At 45.0% G+C, this 19,275-nt stretch overlaps 1 protein-coding gene across 1 annotated transcript; it reads left to right on the top strand.

The window, feature by feature from the left end:
• Positions 1 to 259: 259 nt before the first annotated feature.
• On the top strand, positions 260 to 18,015 carry LOC308484279 (neural cell adhesion molecule 1-B-like). The gene is made up of 9 exons (XM_081019079.1): positions 260 to 370; positions 2,298 to 2,387; positions 6,484 to 6,696; positions 7,534 to 7,680; positions 8,204 to 8,344; positions 8,965 to 9,155; positions 12,909 to 13,002; positions 15,258 to 15,432; positions 16,762 to 18,015. The coding sequence occupies exons 1-9, from the start codon at positions 331 to 333 to the stop codon at positions 16,820 to 16,822; spliced, it is 1,152 nt and encodes a 383-aa protein (XP_080875205.1). The 5' UTR covers positions 260 to 330; the 3' UTR covers positions 16,823 to 18,015.
• The last annotated feature ends 1,260 nt before the right edge of the window (positions 18,016 to 19,275 follow it).

Raw genomic sequence — 19,275 nt, 5'->3', positions numbered from 1 at the left:
CTGAGCACCTGAATTTGCTGAAATATAGGCAAATGCACATTCGGAAATGCATATCCACATGCCTGCACAAGCGTGCATGTACACAAATCTTCCTATTTTCTTTCTCCCCTCCCACCCTGACTTCCTGCTCCAGCCCTTTCCCTCCCTTCCCCCACTGATGCCACAGGGGCACACAGCAGGGAGGAGAAAGAAAAAGGTGGGAGGGAGAGGGAGGGAGGGTGGTGGGCGGGCGAAAAAGCCTTATAAATAGCCCAGGACCCAGGAGTCTCTGTTCCAAACTGCTGGTGCTGAAAGGCAAAGGAGCCCAATTCCTATCCCCACCTTTTAAAGATGGAACCAGGGAGATTCCTCATTTTCATGTTTGCAGCAGGTAAGATGAATGAATGAATGAATGAATGAATGAAAGGGCTCTGTTCCATGAAGGGAGTTTGTGGGTGTCTAGACTGCACCCCCACAGTCCCTTAGTATTAGCTCTTTGGCTATTTTGTTCCTTCCTCTTTATGACTTTTTCTTTAAGGGAGCAAGTGAGACCTGCAACAAAATATTAAAGTGTGATGTGCCCCTCTTCAAGGTCCTAGCCAGTCTGGCATACCCTCTCCCAGAATACTGCATCCCATTATCCTTCCTCCAATTTTCCTCAGTGCTTTGTGGCCACTGACCACGCATGGTCCTAATCAGATGTCTCTTGCCTATCTATAGTATATTTCCTAACCCTCCAACCCCCTCCCTGCCCCAGTTGTACTTCTGCAAACTTTGGGGGCTCTCTGAAGCCCAGCAATGCTTCCTTCTTGCATGGGGATATTGTGGGCTGCCTGGGCATTTGGGCTACAAAAGGACAGAGGAGGAGTTCGTGATGGGCTGAAGTGCCCCTAGATCAGAAGGCTTCTGCAAGTAATCTCAAACCTAGAAAATATTGGAATGTACCAAGCCAGCCAGTTTGTCCATCTCACCCAGCAATATCTGCTCTTTCCCCTTTACTTGCTTTCCCCTTTACTTGCTTTCCCTATCCTGTTAACTGGCTCAAACTTGCAAGCAAATGTTTTGCTTAGTTTTCCTAATGGCAAATTATTGCTGCTGCTGTTTTCTAAATGCCTAACAGGATAGTTTTGAATGAGTCAACACCTATTTGGGGTTCTAGTCCATGCTAGTCCTATTCAGGGTAAAAGGGACCCATGACCATTAGGTCCAGTCGTGACCGACTCTGGAGTTGTGGTGCTCATCTCACTTTATTGGCCGAGGGAGCCGGCATACAGCTTCTGGGTCATGTGGCCAGCATGACTAAGCCGCTTCTGGCGAACCAGAGCCGTTTACCTTCCTGCCGGAGTGGTACCTATTTATCTACTTGCACTTTGACGCGCTTTCGAACTGCTAGGTTGGCAGGAGCAGGGACCGAGCAACGGGAGCTCACCCTGTTGTGGGGATTCGAACCGCCAACCTTCTGATCGGCAAGTCCTAGGCTTTGTGGTTTAACCCACAGCGCCACCCGTGTCGAAAACCACGACTATGAAAAGGGGCATGATACTGTTTTGATTGTATAGTGCAGTTGGAACCACTGAAATCAATAGCCATGACTTAGGTTCCAACTGCACTATACAATCAAAACAGTATCATGCCCCTTATCATAGTCATGGTTTCCCCCAGCTCCAGATTCCTGGAAAGCATACTTGGTTGAGGGTTGTTAAGAGACCCCCCCCGAACTACAATTCCCAGAAGTCCCTGGGAAGAGGGATTGATAAACCACTCTGGAAAATGTAACTCCAGGGGTGGGGTGGGGGATTAGGAGCCTTTCCTAACAACTCAGCACCTTAACAAACAACAGCTCCTAGAATTCTTTGGGGGAATGTTTATAGTGGTATCATAATGCTTTTAATGTATGGTGTGAGTTAGGTTGGCAGGAGCAGGGACCGAGCAACAGGAGCTCACCCCGTCGTGGGGATTCGAACCGCCGACCTTCTGATCAGCAAGTCCTAGGCTCTGTGGTTTAACCCACAGTGCTACCCGTGTCCCCAATTTTACTTCTACTGGACTCCAAAGTGGTCCAGGGCATGTTTTTGTTGTTGTTGCCCTATGCAATTATAAAGTTGCACCCTGGCGTCACTGTGAGGTTGCTGAGGATCATGAGGGGATGCCTCTTGACTAATCTGCTGCTTAGGTGGTGCCCTGAACACTATTGCCACAGGCTGTGGCTGCTTGGAATGCTTGCTTGTGCTGGTCGGCCAGCCCTGACTAGATGCTCTGAGCTAAAAGGACTTTGCCTTGTGATTGGACCAAACAATGTGCTTCTTTCCTCTTCCTAGGGGCTGTTCACTCCGCCAAGACGTCTCTGGAGATCATTCCCGGCAATGGGGACGTGCAGCTGGGCGAGAAAGCATATTTCTTGTGCAAAGGTGAAAGCGGATAATGGAGAGTGTGTGAATATGCATCAAAGCAGTAGCTAGCACAGTATTCTGGGCTCTTGCAGGATGATCTGAGTGGCAGAGCACCTGCTTGCATGCAGAAGGCTCCAGGTTCAAAACCCCAGCATCTCTTCCCTGTCTGAAACCTGAGAGATTTGCTGCTGCCAGTCAATACAGACCAGCAGTGGGGAACTGGTTGATTCCCCTTACCCAGACTGTCTGGGATAGCTCAGCCGGTAGAGCATGAGAATCTTCATCTCAAGGTCAGGGGTTCGAGCCCCCCCCCGGTTGCTTTTTAAAATTGTATTTATGCTTTTCAGGTTTATACTTTTCACTAGTTTTACAATCATTTTAACATTTCAGAACTTGACTTCCTTTCCTCTCTTTCTGCTGTTCCTTAAATTTATTTTTAATATCTTCTTCAAATTAACTTAATTTGCTCATTTAGTCATCTACTTTAAATATATACTCTTATATAAAACTGCAGGTTATTACAATAATACTGCCAATGTTCTTATCTGTTTACAATTTATCTGTAAATATTCAATAGAACATTTCCATTCTTTTATTAAAAAAAGTTTGTTATCTTCTGGTAATTTTGATTTATGAGGTGGGCATGTTTACTACTTTAGTGGTAGACAGTAGTTTTAATTGGGACGTTTATTTAGCATGGGTCCCACTATTTTGGCCCTTTCGTACTAAAAATAGTGCTGCATAGATAGAAACCGACCTGGATTTCTCTGGTCTGAACTCAGATCACGTAGGACTTTAATCGTTGAACAAACAAACCTTTAATAGCGGTTTCGCCATTTCTGTATATTCTGTAAGTTTTTGTATCCATTCTTCCTTTGCTGGGACTTCTGCTTCTTTCCATTTCTGGGAGAGTAGCATTCTTGCCGCTGTAGTAGCATACAAGTTTCTATACAGTTTAGGTAGTTCTGTCCCCTATACCGGTAATTCCCAGCACATTGGGCAAAAGATTCCTGCATTTGAAGGGGTTGGACTAGATGACCCCCCGGGTTCCCTTCCAACTCTACAGTTCTATGATTCTAAAAATATTGTTAGGGGAATTTGCTTACCCAGCCTGCACTAAGGAGGTGTGTCAAGGACGTTTGTGCAGGAAAAGCTCAGCCTTGACCCAGCCTGATAAGAGTGAGCATCCTCTTCTTCCAGCTGGATCAGGCATCCAGCTGTGATGGCGCAGGGTGACTTTCCCTCCATGAACAGGACTTGGGGCACATCCACAGTCCTGTTTGCCCTGTGATTATCATAGAATTGTAGAGTTGGAAGGGGAAGGAGAGGTTCTTTTTTTTGTCCCCGGCAAAACCGGCTGCATACTGCTCAATGAGAACAAAGGGTTTGTGGCAGAAGATCAGCATTTGTTTCATTTCAGTGGTAAACAGCAGGTTTTTCCAGGGAAAACAGTGGGACAAAAAACATGAACCTCTTGGACCCATGCCTAGGAATCACGGGACAAATGGAAGGAATAGCAGGAAAAACAGAAGTGTGGGTGAGCCCTTAATTTCTATGCATGTGTAAAGCTAAGGTGAGAGAATGCCTCTGTATATAACTGTGTAATCTATAGGCCTGTGGGACTCACCGTGGAGGCTTCTCCAATGCCTTTGCCAAATAAACTTGCACCAGTTCTCACCAGAGTGGTGCATGCTCTAGTATCTCTCGCCTGGACTACTGCAATGCGCTCTATGTGGGGCTACCTTTGAAGGTGACCCGGAAACTACAACTAATTCAGAATGCGGCAGCTAGACTGGTGACTGGGAGCGGCCGCTGAGACCACATAACACCGGTCTTGAAAGACCTACACTAGCTCCCAGTACGTTTCTGAGCACAATTCAAAGTGTCGGTGCTGACCTTTAAAGCCCTAAACGGCCTCGGTCCAGTATACCTGAAGGAGCGTCTCCACCCCCATCGTTCTGCCTGGACACTGAGGTCCAGAGCCGAGAGCCTTCTGGCAGTTCCCTTGGTGCAAGAAGCAAAGCAACAGGGAACCAGGCAGAGGGCCTTTTCGGTAGTGGTGCCCTCCCTCTGGAATGCCCTCCCCCCAGATGGCAAAGAGAAAAGCAACTACCAAACTTTTAGAAGACATCTGAAGGCAGCCCTGTTTAGGGAAGCTTTTAATGTTGAATAGACTATTGTATTTTAATATTTTGTTGGAAGCCACCCAGAGTGGCTGGGGAAACCCAGCCAGATGGGCCAGGTATAAATATTATTATTATTATTATTATTATTATTATTAGTGGACTCTAGTTCCCATTATCCGCAGCCAGCATGGCCAACAGTCAAGAGATGATGGGCATTGTAGTTCAACAGTATCTGCAAGACCTCAGGCTCCCAATCCCTGAGATAGACAGTGAAGAGTGAGATAAACCAATGATCTGTCTCGGTATAAGGAAGCTTCCTATTGGAAAGATCCACGGCACAGCGACAGAGCACATCTTTTGCAAACAGCATCTCGAGATAGGGCAGGGAAAGCTCACCCCACATCTGAGCTGCTGCCAGTCAGTGTAGGCAGCACTGAGCTAAATAGAGCAATGGTCTGACGTGCTCCTTCAGAGGACACACCTGCTTCCCTCCACAGTGGACGTTGCTTGCGTTGCCAGTTTGGCCTCTCTCCCACCCTGCTTCTGGGGGTGTGCGTGGTCTGCCTTTAAAAAACGTGTTTAAAATTATGTTTGCTGCTTATGTATTTAAATAACCACGCGGCATCTGGTTTGTTTGTTTTTTAAAGTCCAATTGTTTGTGGCTTTGGGGAGACAGGAAGAGGGCTCAGAGGTGGGACAGGCTCCCAGCCGCTCGCTGTTCTATCTGCACATTTCCTTTTGTTTAAAATTCACAGAACCTCTTCCTTCCCCACCTGCACTCAAGTTGTGTACACAGCATACATTTAAATCACATCCCCCCCCGCCCCAAAGAACAATGGGAACTGTTAAGGCAGCTGGGAATTATAGCTCTGTAAGGAGTAATCCAACTTTTTAAGATAGTCTATTTGTGTGTGTACAACTTTTCTATTATACAACTCTCCACTCATTTGATGGAAGGGTTGCCAACTGTCGGGGGGCCTGTGGACATGTTTGCAAAACAGAGAAACTGTTGTAGGCACTTTTTTCTTCTCTCTCTCTCTCTCTCTCTCTCTCTCTCTCTCTCTCCACACACACACACACACACATTCTGGAGGCAGCAGGGCTTCATTCCTCCTCCTGCTTTCCACCCGCTTCACCTGCATCCAGATCTCTACACCTTGCTCCAGGTGTGCATGCAGACTCATAAACCTCTCTTCATCTTGAGCCCAGCCCATTCCTTTTCCTTCCTCTGTGCTACCTCCCATCACTGAGCTGTTGGAATGGAGGTTAATTGGCAGAAGTGGGGAGGGAGCGGAGGAGGGCAGAACCTCTCGCAGAGATCAAGCCAATCATTTGCAGCAGGTGTCTGCACAGTCTCTTTATTATTGTTGTTTTTAAAAAATCCCTTTTAAGGCAGTCTTACATACCTGGAGATACAAGCCCTCCCTCTGCCACCTGAGTGGAGGCAGGCAAACCTGAAGATTTCAGGTCAGCCCTGAAGGTTTGGCAACCCTCTTAGCAACCCCTGATTTAATGGATAGCCCTATCAATCAGAAGGGACGTGGGTGGCGCTGTGGTCAAAACCACAGAGCCTAGGGCTTGCCGATCTGAAGGTCGGTGGTTCGAATCCCCGTGATGGGGGTGAGCTCCTGTTGCTCAGTCCCTGCTCCTGCCAACCTAGCACTTCAAAAGCACGTCAAAGTGCAAGGAGATAAATAGGTACCGCTCCGGCAGAAAGGTAAACGGCATTTCCGTGCGCTGCTCTGGTTCGCCAGAAGCGGCTTAGTCATGCTGGCCACATGACCCGGAAGCTGTATGCCATATCCCTCGGCCAATAAAGCGAGATGAGTGCCGCAACCCCAGAGTCGTCCGCGACTGGACCTAATGGTCAGGGGTCCCTTTACCTTTACCTATCAATCAGGTCAGGTTTCTCATCATTCCTCCTTCCCTTGCTACCACCCCACCTGGGTGATCTATTAATTGTGCATTTTAATTCTTCCGCATGTCAGTGAGAGCAGGTGGGGAAGCTACCTTGACCTGGACTGACCCAGAGGATACCGACATCGAGGATTCAGAGCTGTACACATTGCGGCATATCGACGAGCAGTCTAAGGGGCTGGAGATGACTCTTCCTGATCCACAGGCGGGAGGGATCTTCACCTGCAAAGGCGACTTTGAGTCTGGAGACACGGCAACTGCCCAGATCAAAATCCGTGTGGTCCGTAAGTGACATTCTATTGACGTTCCTGCAATATGCTAGAGCAGGGACCGAGAACCTCAGATCCAGGGAGGAGGGGATGGATGCGGCCTCCCATGCCTCTCTACCTGGCCCTTGGAACCCCCAAGGCCACTCAACCTCAAGAGCTCTCTCCTTACTGAAACGTTCCCTTTAATGATGATAATGTCTCTTGGTTGACTGGCTCATCTACATTTGCCCCATTTCTTGCCTCTGGCCTCGCTTGCCGTGTGGCCCCTGGAAACTTGCCCATTAGGGAATGCATCCCTCATATTGAAAAGGGTCCCCCAGTCCTGGTCTAGAGTGACAATAAATTGTGAGTGTTAGGTGAAACTAACGCACCGTAGGTCATGTTTACACCATACGTTTAAAGTGCTACGATACCACTTTGAGCAGTTCATGGCTTCCCACAAAGAAATCTGGGAGCTGTAGTTTCTTAAGGGTGCAGAGAACTGTTAAGAGGCCCCATTCCCCCCCACAGAGCTACAGTTCCCATATTTTCATGTGAAGACGGATGAACTGTTAAACCACTCTCTGTCTCCCCCCATCATATCCTTAAAAACAGCAGGCAATAAGGTCAATGCAAAAGATAAGGTTAGGCTCCCTCTGCCTCCAGGTTTGAACACTGTGTACATAGCTCATCATACCATGATGTCACCAAGTGCAGTCTAGTCCACCTGACCCTGATTTTTTACCCCAAGTTGTGATTTGCCTGTGGAAGGTCCCAGGTCTTCAGTTGGGGCCAGAAATCCTGGAGAAGTACTGCCAGTCAGCTAGATGGCTTGGCTCGGTACAAATCAACTCCCCACGTTCCTATCCACAGAGAGACCGAAGTTTGTGACCACCATGGAGCCCACGAAGGAAGTTGTTGAGGGCACAAGTGTAGCCTTTGATTGTCAAGCCACTGGAATCCCGCCACCAACTGTACGATGGACCTTTGGAAACCAGGAAATCAGTAAGATCGGAGATGGTGAGTAGGATATTCTGTTCAGAGGTGCCCCTAGATAGAAAACCCACTCGCATCTCTGCTATTTTGCTTCTACTGTACTATTAGAGGACAAGAGGTTAATACAACATCTCTTGACCTCTGCCAAAATTATTATTTGACAAAACTTGGGTGGGGGGAAGAGAATGGATGACTAAAATCTTGACCATTGTATGCAGGGTTAAGCTCACACATATGGTTAGAACCAGAGAGAGCATAGACAATGTCTTTATGGAGAAATGAAGTCTCTTTCTAATTTATTTTGAAGCAATAAGGTACAGGATAATGCAAACCCATTTATGTTACTTGGAAATGTGTTATACTGATCTGTCATTGGTTATTTGTTATTGGCTGATCTTGATTTAGGTGCAGGTATTTGTCTTGCTCAATGTTCAGTTCTCGACATCCCTTTTGCTTTTGGCATTTGTTATGATATTTTGCTAGTATGTACCTGCAAAACATATATCCCACTATCACCACTCCTAATTTGCTTCTCCTTTCTGGGCAGGAGGACGAGTCTCTGTGCTTGCAAATGGGACGTTGGTGGTAAGGGACTCCCAACCCTCAGATGCTGGTGTCCACACCTGCGAGGCCAGCATTAAAGAGCGGAATGAAACTGTTGTCATGGTCGTCTCCCTCAATATTAAATGTAAGAGATGTTTGGAATCTCTTAGCACAGGGCTGGGAGATAGGAGCCTTGGCCTCTGTTAGGCTGCCAGGGTTGTAAATTTGGTTGTATGTGGAGTGGATGGACCTAATCAGAGGTAAAGTTTAGGAAGCAAGGAGTGGATGGGTCTTTTGATTTGGAAAGAGAAGGGTAGGGCTGAGAGAGATTCCTGCCTGAGGCCTTGGAGAGCTGCTGCCAGTCAGTACAGTGGTACCTCAGGTTACAGACGCTTCAGTTTACAGACTCCGCTAACCCAGAAATAGTACCTCGGGTTAAGAACTTTATCTCAGGATGAGAACAGAAATTGCACGGCGGCAGCGGGAGGCCCCATTAGCTAAAGTGGTACCTCAGGTTAAGAACAGTTTCAGGTTAAGAATGGACCTCCAGAACGAATTAAGTTCTTAACCCGAGGTACCACTGTATAGCTAATACCCACATTCTTTATTACGGTCCAAAGACCAGCAAACAATTTTTCAAAAGCAAAGTACATCAGAAATACAGAAAATATATTACTTGGCAGTCACTATGTTTTACCCAGAGGTAAAATAATGGCAAAAGCTAGCTTCCTATGTAACAAATGTCAATCTGCTTTGCTTTCCCAGTCACTCCAAGGATAGAGCTCCTCACAGGTGACTCATTTGCCATCCCAATTGGGACACCTGCCCAATACAACTTCAGCATCTTGGCTTACCCTCCCCCCTCTGTCTCCATTGCTTGGAAGGGGAAGGTTTTCAAAGGTGATGATATCAAGAAAGTGGCGCAGGACCAAGACAGACATACGTATTCCTTTGAGGTAAGGCTGTTTTGAATTACAACTTGCATCATCCCTGAGCATTGGTCAACAGCCAACTCATTCCCGACAAATTGGTCACTTTCAGTTTCAATTTCTCTCAGTTCCTCATCCCCACTTCTGCAATCTTAAATTCAGTTCTGCACTTTCCCCTATCAGTTTGCATTTTTTTTTTAAAAAAAAAAATCTTCATGAAAATTCAGCAGCATTTTAGGGAGCAGTTGTCAGAATATATATGAATTTTGGAGTGCTATTTTGCCTAACATAGTATGGGGTGTGAGGGGAGGGGTAGTTCCTCTGGTGGGGGGGCACATTGTGCTCCTTCTGGGGTAGTTTGTTCACCTTTGGTGAACCTTGCACTCAGCTCTCACTTGTGGCTGCTAGAAGTTGTTGGCATGAAACAACTGCCAAACCTCAGGAAAGGCTTTGACTGGCCAACTAAACCAGGTGCGGGTAGCCAATGAGTCACAAATCCTTGCTGAGTTAAGATGCTTCCTCTGCATGTGAAGACAGGCTCTGGCAGATTGAGCGGACAAGAGCAATAGAGGGTCCAACAATTAAGCAGGCAATTTCTGCATGTGCTGTAGAGGGAAGTGAGGGGCAGATGGGGCTCCTCAACCTGGAAAGATAGCCCATCCAGAAGAAGGAAAACTCTGATCCTAAACCTCCACTGCTTTGTGTATGGCATCTTTGAGAGAAGGAAAGGCTAAGGAGTAAACCCTACAAAAATCTGGAGTGGACTCCCTAAGATGGTTTGATGGCATCTTGTACCTTCCAACAACTTCTGCAGCCCGGCTGGTGCCAAAAGTATTGCTCTGCTTTCCTTTGGACCACATCAGCAAGGGCCAGAGTGGGGCCCAGGACCTGCATACACACAGGACTCAGCTACATTAGTAAAGAAGCAGCGATTTGACTGCACTATAGACATGCAACAACAGATGGCGCAAGAGAGCAGGAAATTTTAAAACCCCATTTTCCATAGAGATTTATTTTCTTTTGTTATAACAATCTAATTTCTGACTTAATTATAGCCCCCCCCCGTGTCTAGATCCACCCACAGTCCAGGCTTGCATCCTAGGGAGGTCACTTTGGTGCTGCTAACTAGCAGTTTGACTCCCCCCCCCCCCCGAGGCACACTCCATTGTCTCTTGAGACAGATGGATGCCAACAGTATATTTTTAACACGGTCATTTCTGCAAACATATGCACATCTATGCATGTTCCCCCCTATTATGGAAGTGTATGCTTTTCATTTGGAGGATTGCATCACAAAATTAGCAGAAGTTTCAGCTCTGAGGGAGAGCTATGCTTCAGTTTGTGTCAAAATAGTCCGGCATGAAAACCCCCAAACTCGGTTCCATGGGTGACTCTGAGTCAACTCCCTGGGATAGTTTATTGTTGCACATTGTTTCTAAATTTCTTGTTGCACATTGTTTTAATTGTCTGTTTTAACCATATTTGCACACCAGTTTCTAATGCTGTGAGTGTCCTTTATTTCAGAGGCTTCTACTCTGCAGCCTCTTATAGTTGTTTTAACTGCAAGTCTTTTAGTTCTTACGCTCTTACAGTTGTTTTAACTGCATGTTTTTATTTGTTTTTAGTTTTTATCTGTTTTAATTATCAGTTTTTATCCATCCATTATCCGTGTTTAATCTTGTATTTTATTCAGATGTTTTATCCTATGCTTGTTCCTTTGTCCTTATTTGCTCCAACATTTATCAGTTTAAAAAAATCTTAACTGCTATTTTATTTATATGTGTTTTTTTTTATCCTGGTCTGTGACCGTAATAAAGTTCATTCATTCATTCATTCATTCATTCATTCAAACTGAACTGGATTTCTCCTCCATCCCTAATGAGGACTGAGCATGTTCAGTGGCCATGGAAGACCAACCAATTGTTTCATATGTGTGTGTGTTTGTGTGTGTTGGGATCTAAAACTGGTGGTGGTAGCAAATGGAACATCTTGGAAAGGGATATGACTGACTAGAATGGAATCCTGAACAGGAGCACTCCTCAGTGAAACATTTGTCTCAGGATCCACTTATAAGGACTGACTCATAAGATATAAGCCAGGAAAGCATGTCTGCCATTAATGATTTTTAGATAAATATCTTCATTCAATTCTCTTTTCCAAAATGTGCAACCATAGCAACACCATTAAAAAACAGCAACATTTTTTTTTACACCAGAACACCCACAGATGTGGCTAGATCATTTCATACGCTGGGCTGAGTGAGCTTACAGGGGTCCCCCTTCAAAGGAACCCCAAAATTCCACAAAACACTTCTTGAAAACTCAGTGATGACCTCAAATGGCCTTTTCTGGAAGTTGGGAAGGCTGTGTACTGTGCCTGTTTTTTAAAAAAATGAAAATCAAATGAAAAATTTAATGCAAACTTTTATGGAGACCAGTGAAAGGAGTTTTTTTAAAAAAAGAAAGGTAAAAGGAAGAACTTCATTCAAAAACAAAATAAGTGAGCCCACCAATTGCAGGTGCATGGTAGCCAGCGTTCTCAGTTTCCTATGCTGATATATTATGCTAACTGCGTCTTCATACACTGCCTTTCAGGCAAGAAGGCCCCCAAGACAGCTCACAAAACATACAGGCAAATAAAGGTAAAGGTAAAGGTACCCCTGCCCGTTCGGGCCAGTCTTGCCAGACTCTAGGGTTGTGTGCTCATCTCACTCTATAGGCCGGGAGGCAGCGCTGTCCGCAGACACTTCCGGGTCACGTGGCCAGCGTGACAAGCTGCATCTGGTGAGCCAGCGCAGCACACGGAATGCCGTTTACCTTCCCGCTGGTAAGCGGTCCCTATTTATCTACTTGCACCCGGAGGTGCTTTCGTACTGCTAGGTTGGCAGGCGCTGGGACCGAACGATGGGAGCGCACCCCACCGTGGGGATTCGAACCGCCGACCATGCGATCGGCAAGTCCTAGGCGCTGAGGTTTTACCCACAGCGCCACCCGCGTCCCTATACAGGCAAATACAATAATGTAAAAACAAACACTACAGATCATACCAATTCAAGACATTTCAAAAGTATTAAAAACCAAACACATCCAAAAGGCAAAGAACATTCCCTGTAAAAATGCAAAGAGAAGGCAAGAATACTTAAGCAGTGCCTTCACCTTATAAGGACCCAGACAGGGAACGTGGGGCAAGGCGGATGGACAAATTGCCTTGGTGGTTCTAGCAGCTTAACTTTTCCCTTGAGGCATTTGCAGATAAGGAAGTGTTGGCAGCTAGGGAGGCTGCAGAGCATTTGAAGAACATTTAATGAAAGATCTCTCTCTCTCTCTCTCTCTCTCCCACACGCACCCACCCACCAGTTGTTCACTTCACAATGAAAGGGTAAACGCAACCCCACAAGAGTTGGGTGAGGGGCTACTCCATGAAATCACCCCTCCTTGAATTGTTGGGTTAAGTTCATGAATTTTAGACTGGATCACTGTTTCTGCTCAGCCCTAGTAAGCAAGCAATATGATGCCACCAATGGTTGCTGAGGACACCTGCAGTGTAAGCCACTCTTCTCTGCAACCTGGTGCCCTCCAGATGTTTCAGATTATAATCCCATGGTCAGGAATGCTGGGAGTTGTAGTCTAGCAGCATGTGGAGGGCACCAGGCTCGAGGAGGCAGGTGCAAGTTTTGGAAAAAGAAAACCTCATAAGTGTTCCTTCACTTGCCATAGCAGAATACTATCCCACTTCACATTTTGATGCATCTTAAATTCTCCTTTTTAATTTTGGTTCTAGTTCACGCCAGCATCACAAGAGGATCTCTCAGAACTACTAATAACAGCTGCCAATGATCAGGGTAGCAGCAAGAAGAAGGTTACTCTTCAAGGAGGTGAGTTGCAAACAATTGGCTTAAAGTCAGAATGTTGACACTAACCTGGAGAAGAGAAGACTGAGAGGTGATATTAGATTCAGGTAGGTAGCCATGTTGGTCTGACGCAGTCAAAATAAATAAAAAAATTAAAAAATTGACCAGTTGCACCTTAAAGACCAACTAAGTTTGTTCTGGGTATAAACTTTTGTATGTATGCACACTTCTTCAGATACACTGAAACAGAAGTCACCAGACCCTTGTTGTTGTTGTTTAGTTGTTTAGTCGTGTCTGACTCTTCATGACCCCATGGACCAGAGCACGCCAGGTACTCCTGTCTTCCACTGCCTCCCGCAGTTTGGTCAAACTCATGTTGGTATCTTCGAGAACACTGTCCAACCATTTCGTCCTCTGTCGTCCCCTTCTCCTTGTGCCCTCAATCTTTCCCAACATCAGGGTCGTTTCCAGGGAGTCTTCTCTTCTCATGAGGTGGCCAAAGTATTGGAGCCTCAGCTTCAGGATCTGTCCTTCCAGTGAGCACTCAGAGCTGATTTCCTTAAGAATGGATAGGTTTGATCTTCTTGCAGTTCATGGGACTCTCAAGAGTCTCCTCCAGCACCATAATTCAAAAGCATCAATTCTGCACCTATCAGCCTTCTTTATGGTCCAGCTCTCACTTCCATACATCACTACTAGGAAAACGATAGCTTTAACTATACAGACCTTTGTCGGCAAGGTGATGTCTCTGCTTTTTAAGATGCTGTCTAGGTTTGTCATTGCTTTTCTCCCAAGAAGCAGGCGTCTTTTAATTTTGTGACTGCTGTCACCATCTGCAGTGATCATGGAGCCCAAGAAAGAAAAATCTCTCACTGACTCCATTTCTTCCCCTTCTATTTGCCAGGAGGTGATGGGACCAGTGGCCATGATCTTAGTTTTTTTGATGTTGAGCTACAGACCATATTTTGCGCTCTCCTCTTTCACCCTCATTAAGACACCAGACCCTTATATACAGAAATAGACTTGAAAGAGAAGTTGCTGAATTACAACTTATTACTAAACTGAAAACTATGGAGAAACCTGGTCTGAATAGAGATATTGAATTCTTGTCTCATTACATATGCTAAAGCTATTTTTGGTCATCTGCATGCTATCCCTTGGTTTTTCCTGTAGGACTAATTGCAGTCATCAACAGGTTTACCATTCCAACTGAGTCAATCACCCATCTCCTACTACCCCTCTTAGAAAAACCCCACCCCAGCCTCCCACTGTATATAAGGATCTGGTGACTTCTGTTTTAGTGTATCTGAAGAAGTGTGTATGCACACGAAAGCTTATACCCATAACAAACTTAGTTGGTCTCTAAGGTGCTACTGGACAATTTTTTAATTTATTTTGAGAGGTGGTATGCCAGCCATCTTCAAATATCTGAAGGGTTGGAGCATGGAGCAAGCTTATTTTCTTCTGCTCTAGAGGGTGGGTAGGTAGGACCTGAGTCAATGGATTCAAATGACAAGAAATGAGATTTCAACTAAAAATTAAGAACTTTCTGGTGGTAAGCAAATTAATTAAGTGGCAGATTTATGAATAATTTTTTCAAAATCAACAATCCTTTTGGTCAGTCTGAACACAAGGGATCTCAATTGGCTTCTCTCTTAACTCTCTCCTAGCCATAGCCCTTGGTGGCTTTAAATACCTAGGAATAGCTCTCATATTTGACTTTAAATAGGATGAAGGAACTATACAAATGTTTCTGAAAGCATGCAACAGGATCTAAAATAAAATAAAATAGAAGCGTACTAACCTAAGCTGGATCAGTTACTGCAGTAATAAAAATGTCTGTATTACTTAGATTCTCATATCTGTTTCAGGTACTGCCAGTCCCCTCCCCTTCACTAAAAAGAATGGCAAAATAAACTCAATTATTTTGTGGCACAAAGCAAAAGATCAAGGGCCAGTCATAAAATCTTATATAGGTCCAAAGGAATTGCAGCTTGAGAAGTTGCACTCTATCAAAGGTCCTAGAGAACTTTGAGAACCACAATATGCCTCACTCCCAGCCAACAATCCTGCTGTTGCTCTCAATGGCTGTCTTTCTTACAGCCACAGTACATGCCAGGAGTCTGGGCTGACTTACCTTCACCTCAGCTTTCCCCCTCCGGCTGGTGCCCTTGCTCACAATGGGGGTCATTCTCTGCTCAAGGCTAGTGAAAGGATTCCTGCATTCTGATGTCCTTCCCATCTGCTCTTGCAAATGGATGTCCTTCTCCCCTTTCCAGACACTCAAGGTTTGGGAACTGGCATCCTTGTGCTCATTGTGTTGATCATCCTCTTGGTGGCTTTGCTGGTGATGGATGTCTTCTGCTACTACAAGCGCCAGCGTGGCTTGCTGATGTATTGTAGGAACAATATCCTGGGCAAAAACTCATCCGGAACAGGCACAGAAAACAATGGGTGAGTTCATATGAGGGAGAGAAGGATAGCCATGGTAGGAAATGAGGACCAAATATTGGCATAGCAATGATGGGAATCTCTTCTTAACCTTCTCCAGTGGTGATCTTCCTCCACCAGTCTTTCATCTACTGATCCCATCTCATGTTTCAGTTGGCAGCCACAGCAGCCTGATTAGGATGGTGGTGATAGCAGTTTGTAGTGATTTCCATGGTCCATCAGTTATAGACGTGTTTTGACCATTAAGACTTTTTCAGATATGTCCCAATTGGTCCTGAGTCCTTGGCTTAGAAAACCTTCTCCATCTGCTTTGGGGAATGTGTCCAAATAATTCCACTAGTGTGTCAGTGGCTGAAAAAAGTCTTTTAGCTGAGCACTTTTCCTTTTGTCGAGAGCCTGTTCTCTACAAAGACAACCTTATGTTGTATATCACAAATTCTTCGAATCTAGTACAGTGGTACCTCGGGTTACATACGCTTCAGGTTACAGACTCTGTTAACCCAGAAATAGTGCTTCAGGTTAAGCACTTTGCTTCAGGATGAGAACAGAAATCGTGCTCCGGTGGCGCGGCAGCAGCGGGAGACCCCATTAGCTAAAGTGGTGCTTCAGGTTAAGAACAGTTTCAGGTTAAGTACGGACCTCCGGAGCGAATTAAGTAATTAACCTGAGGTACCACTGTAGTTCAGTTAGTCCAAGGACTCAGGGCTAATTGGGACATATCTGAAAAAGATTGGCCGGATCTATAACTGGTTGTTCCATAACACTATTGCCCTATTTATATTATTGATCACTGTTCTTTATCACATGTTTCTTTCTTTTTTAGCACAAGTATACTTTCATCTATGTCAGACTTTTTAAAAAACAAAAAAACCCACACAACTAATTTTGAATGGCAATTGTGCCTCTCTCCCGATAGAAATTTAATTATTGTCACATTTATATTTCACCTTTCATTCAAGGAGCCCAAGGTGGCACCCATGGTTCTCCTCCCCATTTTATCATCACAATCACCCTGTGAGGTAGGCTAGGCTGACATATGGTGACTGGTTCAAGGTCACCCAATGAGCCTCATGGCCAAGTGGGGATTTGAACCCTGGTCTCTCCCAGGACCTAGGCTGACAATCGTAACCACTACGCCATACTGGCTTCCTCAAAGAGGGTAGGTTAACCTGACTTGTCTTATTTTTTTTCTCTGTATGTTGCTCCGGGAGCTTTTTTTCAGCTGAAGATTGGAATAAAAAAGGATTAAAAAATTGGAATAAAAAAATGGATAAACAAGCATTTTTATCTATGCTCACCCATGCTTTAGCTTTCCATTATTTGTTTCCACAGGAAAATGCTCTCCAAGTCAGGGAAAAGCACAGTGGTGAATGTTTCTGGCATTGAGGCCTGATTAGTCGACAGCGATGACCTTAGATTGTGCAGGGATGGAGATGGGACTCCATGGCCAAGCTTGGATGAGCTCTTCATCAAAAATGGAAACACAAAAGGCGACTTCCCATATGGGAGAGCTGAGAAAACAGTGCCTCTCTTTCTCATCTCACTTTTTCCTTAACACCCTCCTGCCTGTGGCCCAGTGACCTAACTCTCCTTTTCAGAATAGCTGTTGCACCACAAGCCAATGGGAGCGAAACACCCTCTTCATGCAGCCTTCCTCAACTCTATGCTCTCTAGATGTTGTTGGATTCCAACTCCCATAATTCCAAGCCACCATGGCCCAAACGGTCAAGGATAGGGCTGGGGGGAGAAATTTGATTCCGTTCTCATTTAAAAGCAAACTTACCTAATTTGCACTTCCCAAAACAAGATGCAGAACAAAAGCCAGGCATCCTTTGAAATCCACCTGTCTCCACATTTTGGAAATGCCATGGCTCAGCTGAGTAGTGGGTATAAAAATGCACGTACTAGTGTAAAGTGCGTACTAGTGAAGATAACATGCAGCTATGTCTTATATTAGGGAAAGCTGCTTGTCAAAAATGTTCATGTTAGGCCAAATTGTATACAAAAAAATGTGTAGGGGAGAAATTTGCACTAAAATGCTAATGATCTTTCGTGAGTCCTTTTAAAAAAAAATCACCAATTGATGCGGAAATATGGAGGAGTGAACTTTGGATAAATTAGATAAACAAGACACTGAGAGAAACTGACATTGACGTATTTCTCCATCCCTAAGTCAGCGGTGATGGGTTCTGTAGTTTAGCGACATCAGGAAGGCATCAAGTTGAGGAAAACTGCTCCAGTGTAGGGATGGTCAACCTCTGACCCTCCAAATGTTACTGGACTACAACTCCCATCATCCTTGATCACTGGCCATACTAGCTGAGGCTGATAGGAATTAGGGTCTAACAACATCTGGAGGGTCACAGACTCCCCAACCCCACCCTCATGGTTTCTCTATACCAGGAGCAGACTGGAAATCCCCCCCCACCTCATTTTGTTTCTCAGAGCCCTTGCTTCAAGCAAAAAAGTTCTGGAATTTCTCCTTAGAATTGTATGGCCATTTAGAGAATAAACTTTTATTCCTCTGATGCTACCTCTTCTCCATCATCCCTGATCCTTAATCTCAATAAAGCTTCAAAATTGGAACCTGGATTTGACTGCATACTTTAGTAGCCCAAGGATCTGCTCCCTGCATGCCTGATTGATTGCTCATTCTGGCTCCATGCTTTATCTGACATGAGGAACACAGGCCAGTTTGCCTAGTGGGGAATAGGAAGGCGTTATTTGTTAATTAGATGTTAGATGTAAGTAGCAGTCATGTCTGGGGGGAAATTAAGAGGTGGTGACAGCCATAAGAAATGGAAACACACTGCATCCTGGCCAACCCCAGGTTTCATTATTACCAAGGCCCTGGATGTGTATGTTAAATTACAGTTGCACTGTATTATGGACTTTGCAGTTAGGCCCATGAATGTTTTCATACATATGAACACTTCAACCATACCACGCCACATAGGTGGGTTTTGTAGTATACCAAAATTATGGTGCACTGTGACCATGAAACACATACATGTCAAAACATCTGGGGGTTGACTACAAAGCCCATAATGCAGTACAATTGTGATGAATGTGCATGTATGCATGAAAAGCATCAATGGCCTGAAAAACAGTGATCATTAATATACAATTATCAATGGGAGTCGTCATACATTTTATGCAGTGGACACTTATGGTTGATTTCTGCAAAAAATAAAAATGAAAAAATTAACTGCAATAGTCACCTGGGCTATTGTACATGTGCATTCCATTTCTTTCCTCTAAGGAGCTCAAGGCAGCATATATGGCTGCCACCCCCAATGTTATTCTCACTACTAACCTGCAAGGTAGGCTGCGGCTGAGAGACTGCCCCAAGGTCACCTAGTGAGGTTCATGGCTGAGTGAGGTTTTGAAACCTGGTCTTCCAGATCTGAAGTCCAGTACTCTAACCACTACAACCCACTGGCAGTGGCATCATCCTGGGAGAATAAAGACACCAGGATCCCCAGACACAGGTTGTGTTACAGGTGACAAGTCAGGGGAATCCTAGGACAGTGGCATCCATGGGCACATCCTGGCAGAGGAAACATGAACTGAGCGCTCCTGTCTGTTTGTTCCAGGAGCCGATTGAGAAAATACATTTCAATTCTGGAGAAATAATAGCAACAATGAGCTGCAGATAACAAAATTACACTGGTCTATGCACCATCCATACAGTAACAACAACAATTAACTAAATTTCTATACTACCCTTCATCTGAGGAACAGTAGGGTGGTTTACAATATAAAAGCACAAAAATGCATACCATAATAACAAACAAAACAATACTCCACCCACAGTTTAAAAGGCCATTGATTCCCTCTAATGCC

The sequence above is a fragment of the Podarcis pityusensis genome, assembly GCF_964106645.2.
Source record: "Podarcis pityusensis genome assembly, chromosome: 8".
In the NCBI taxonomy this organism is placed as follows: Eukaryota; Metazoa; Chordata; class Lepidosauria; order Squamata; family Lacertidae; genus Podarcis; species Podarcis pityusensis.
This window is presented reverse-complemented; position numbering and strand designations above follow the sequence as displayed.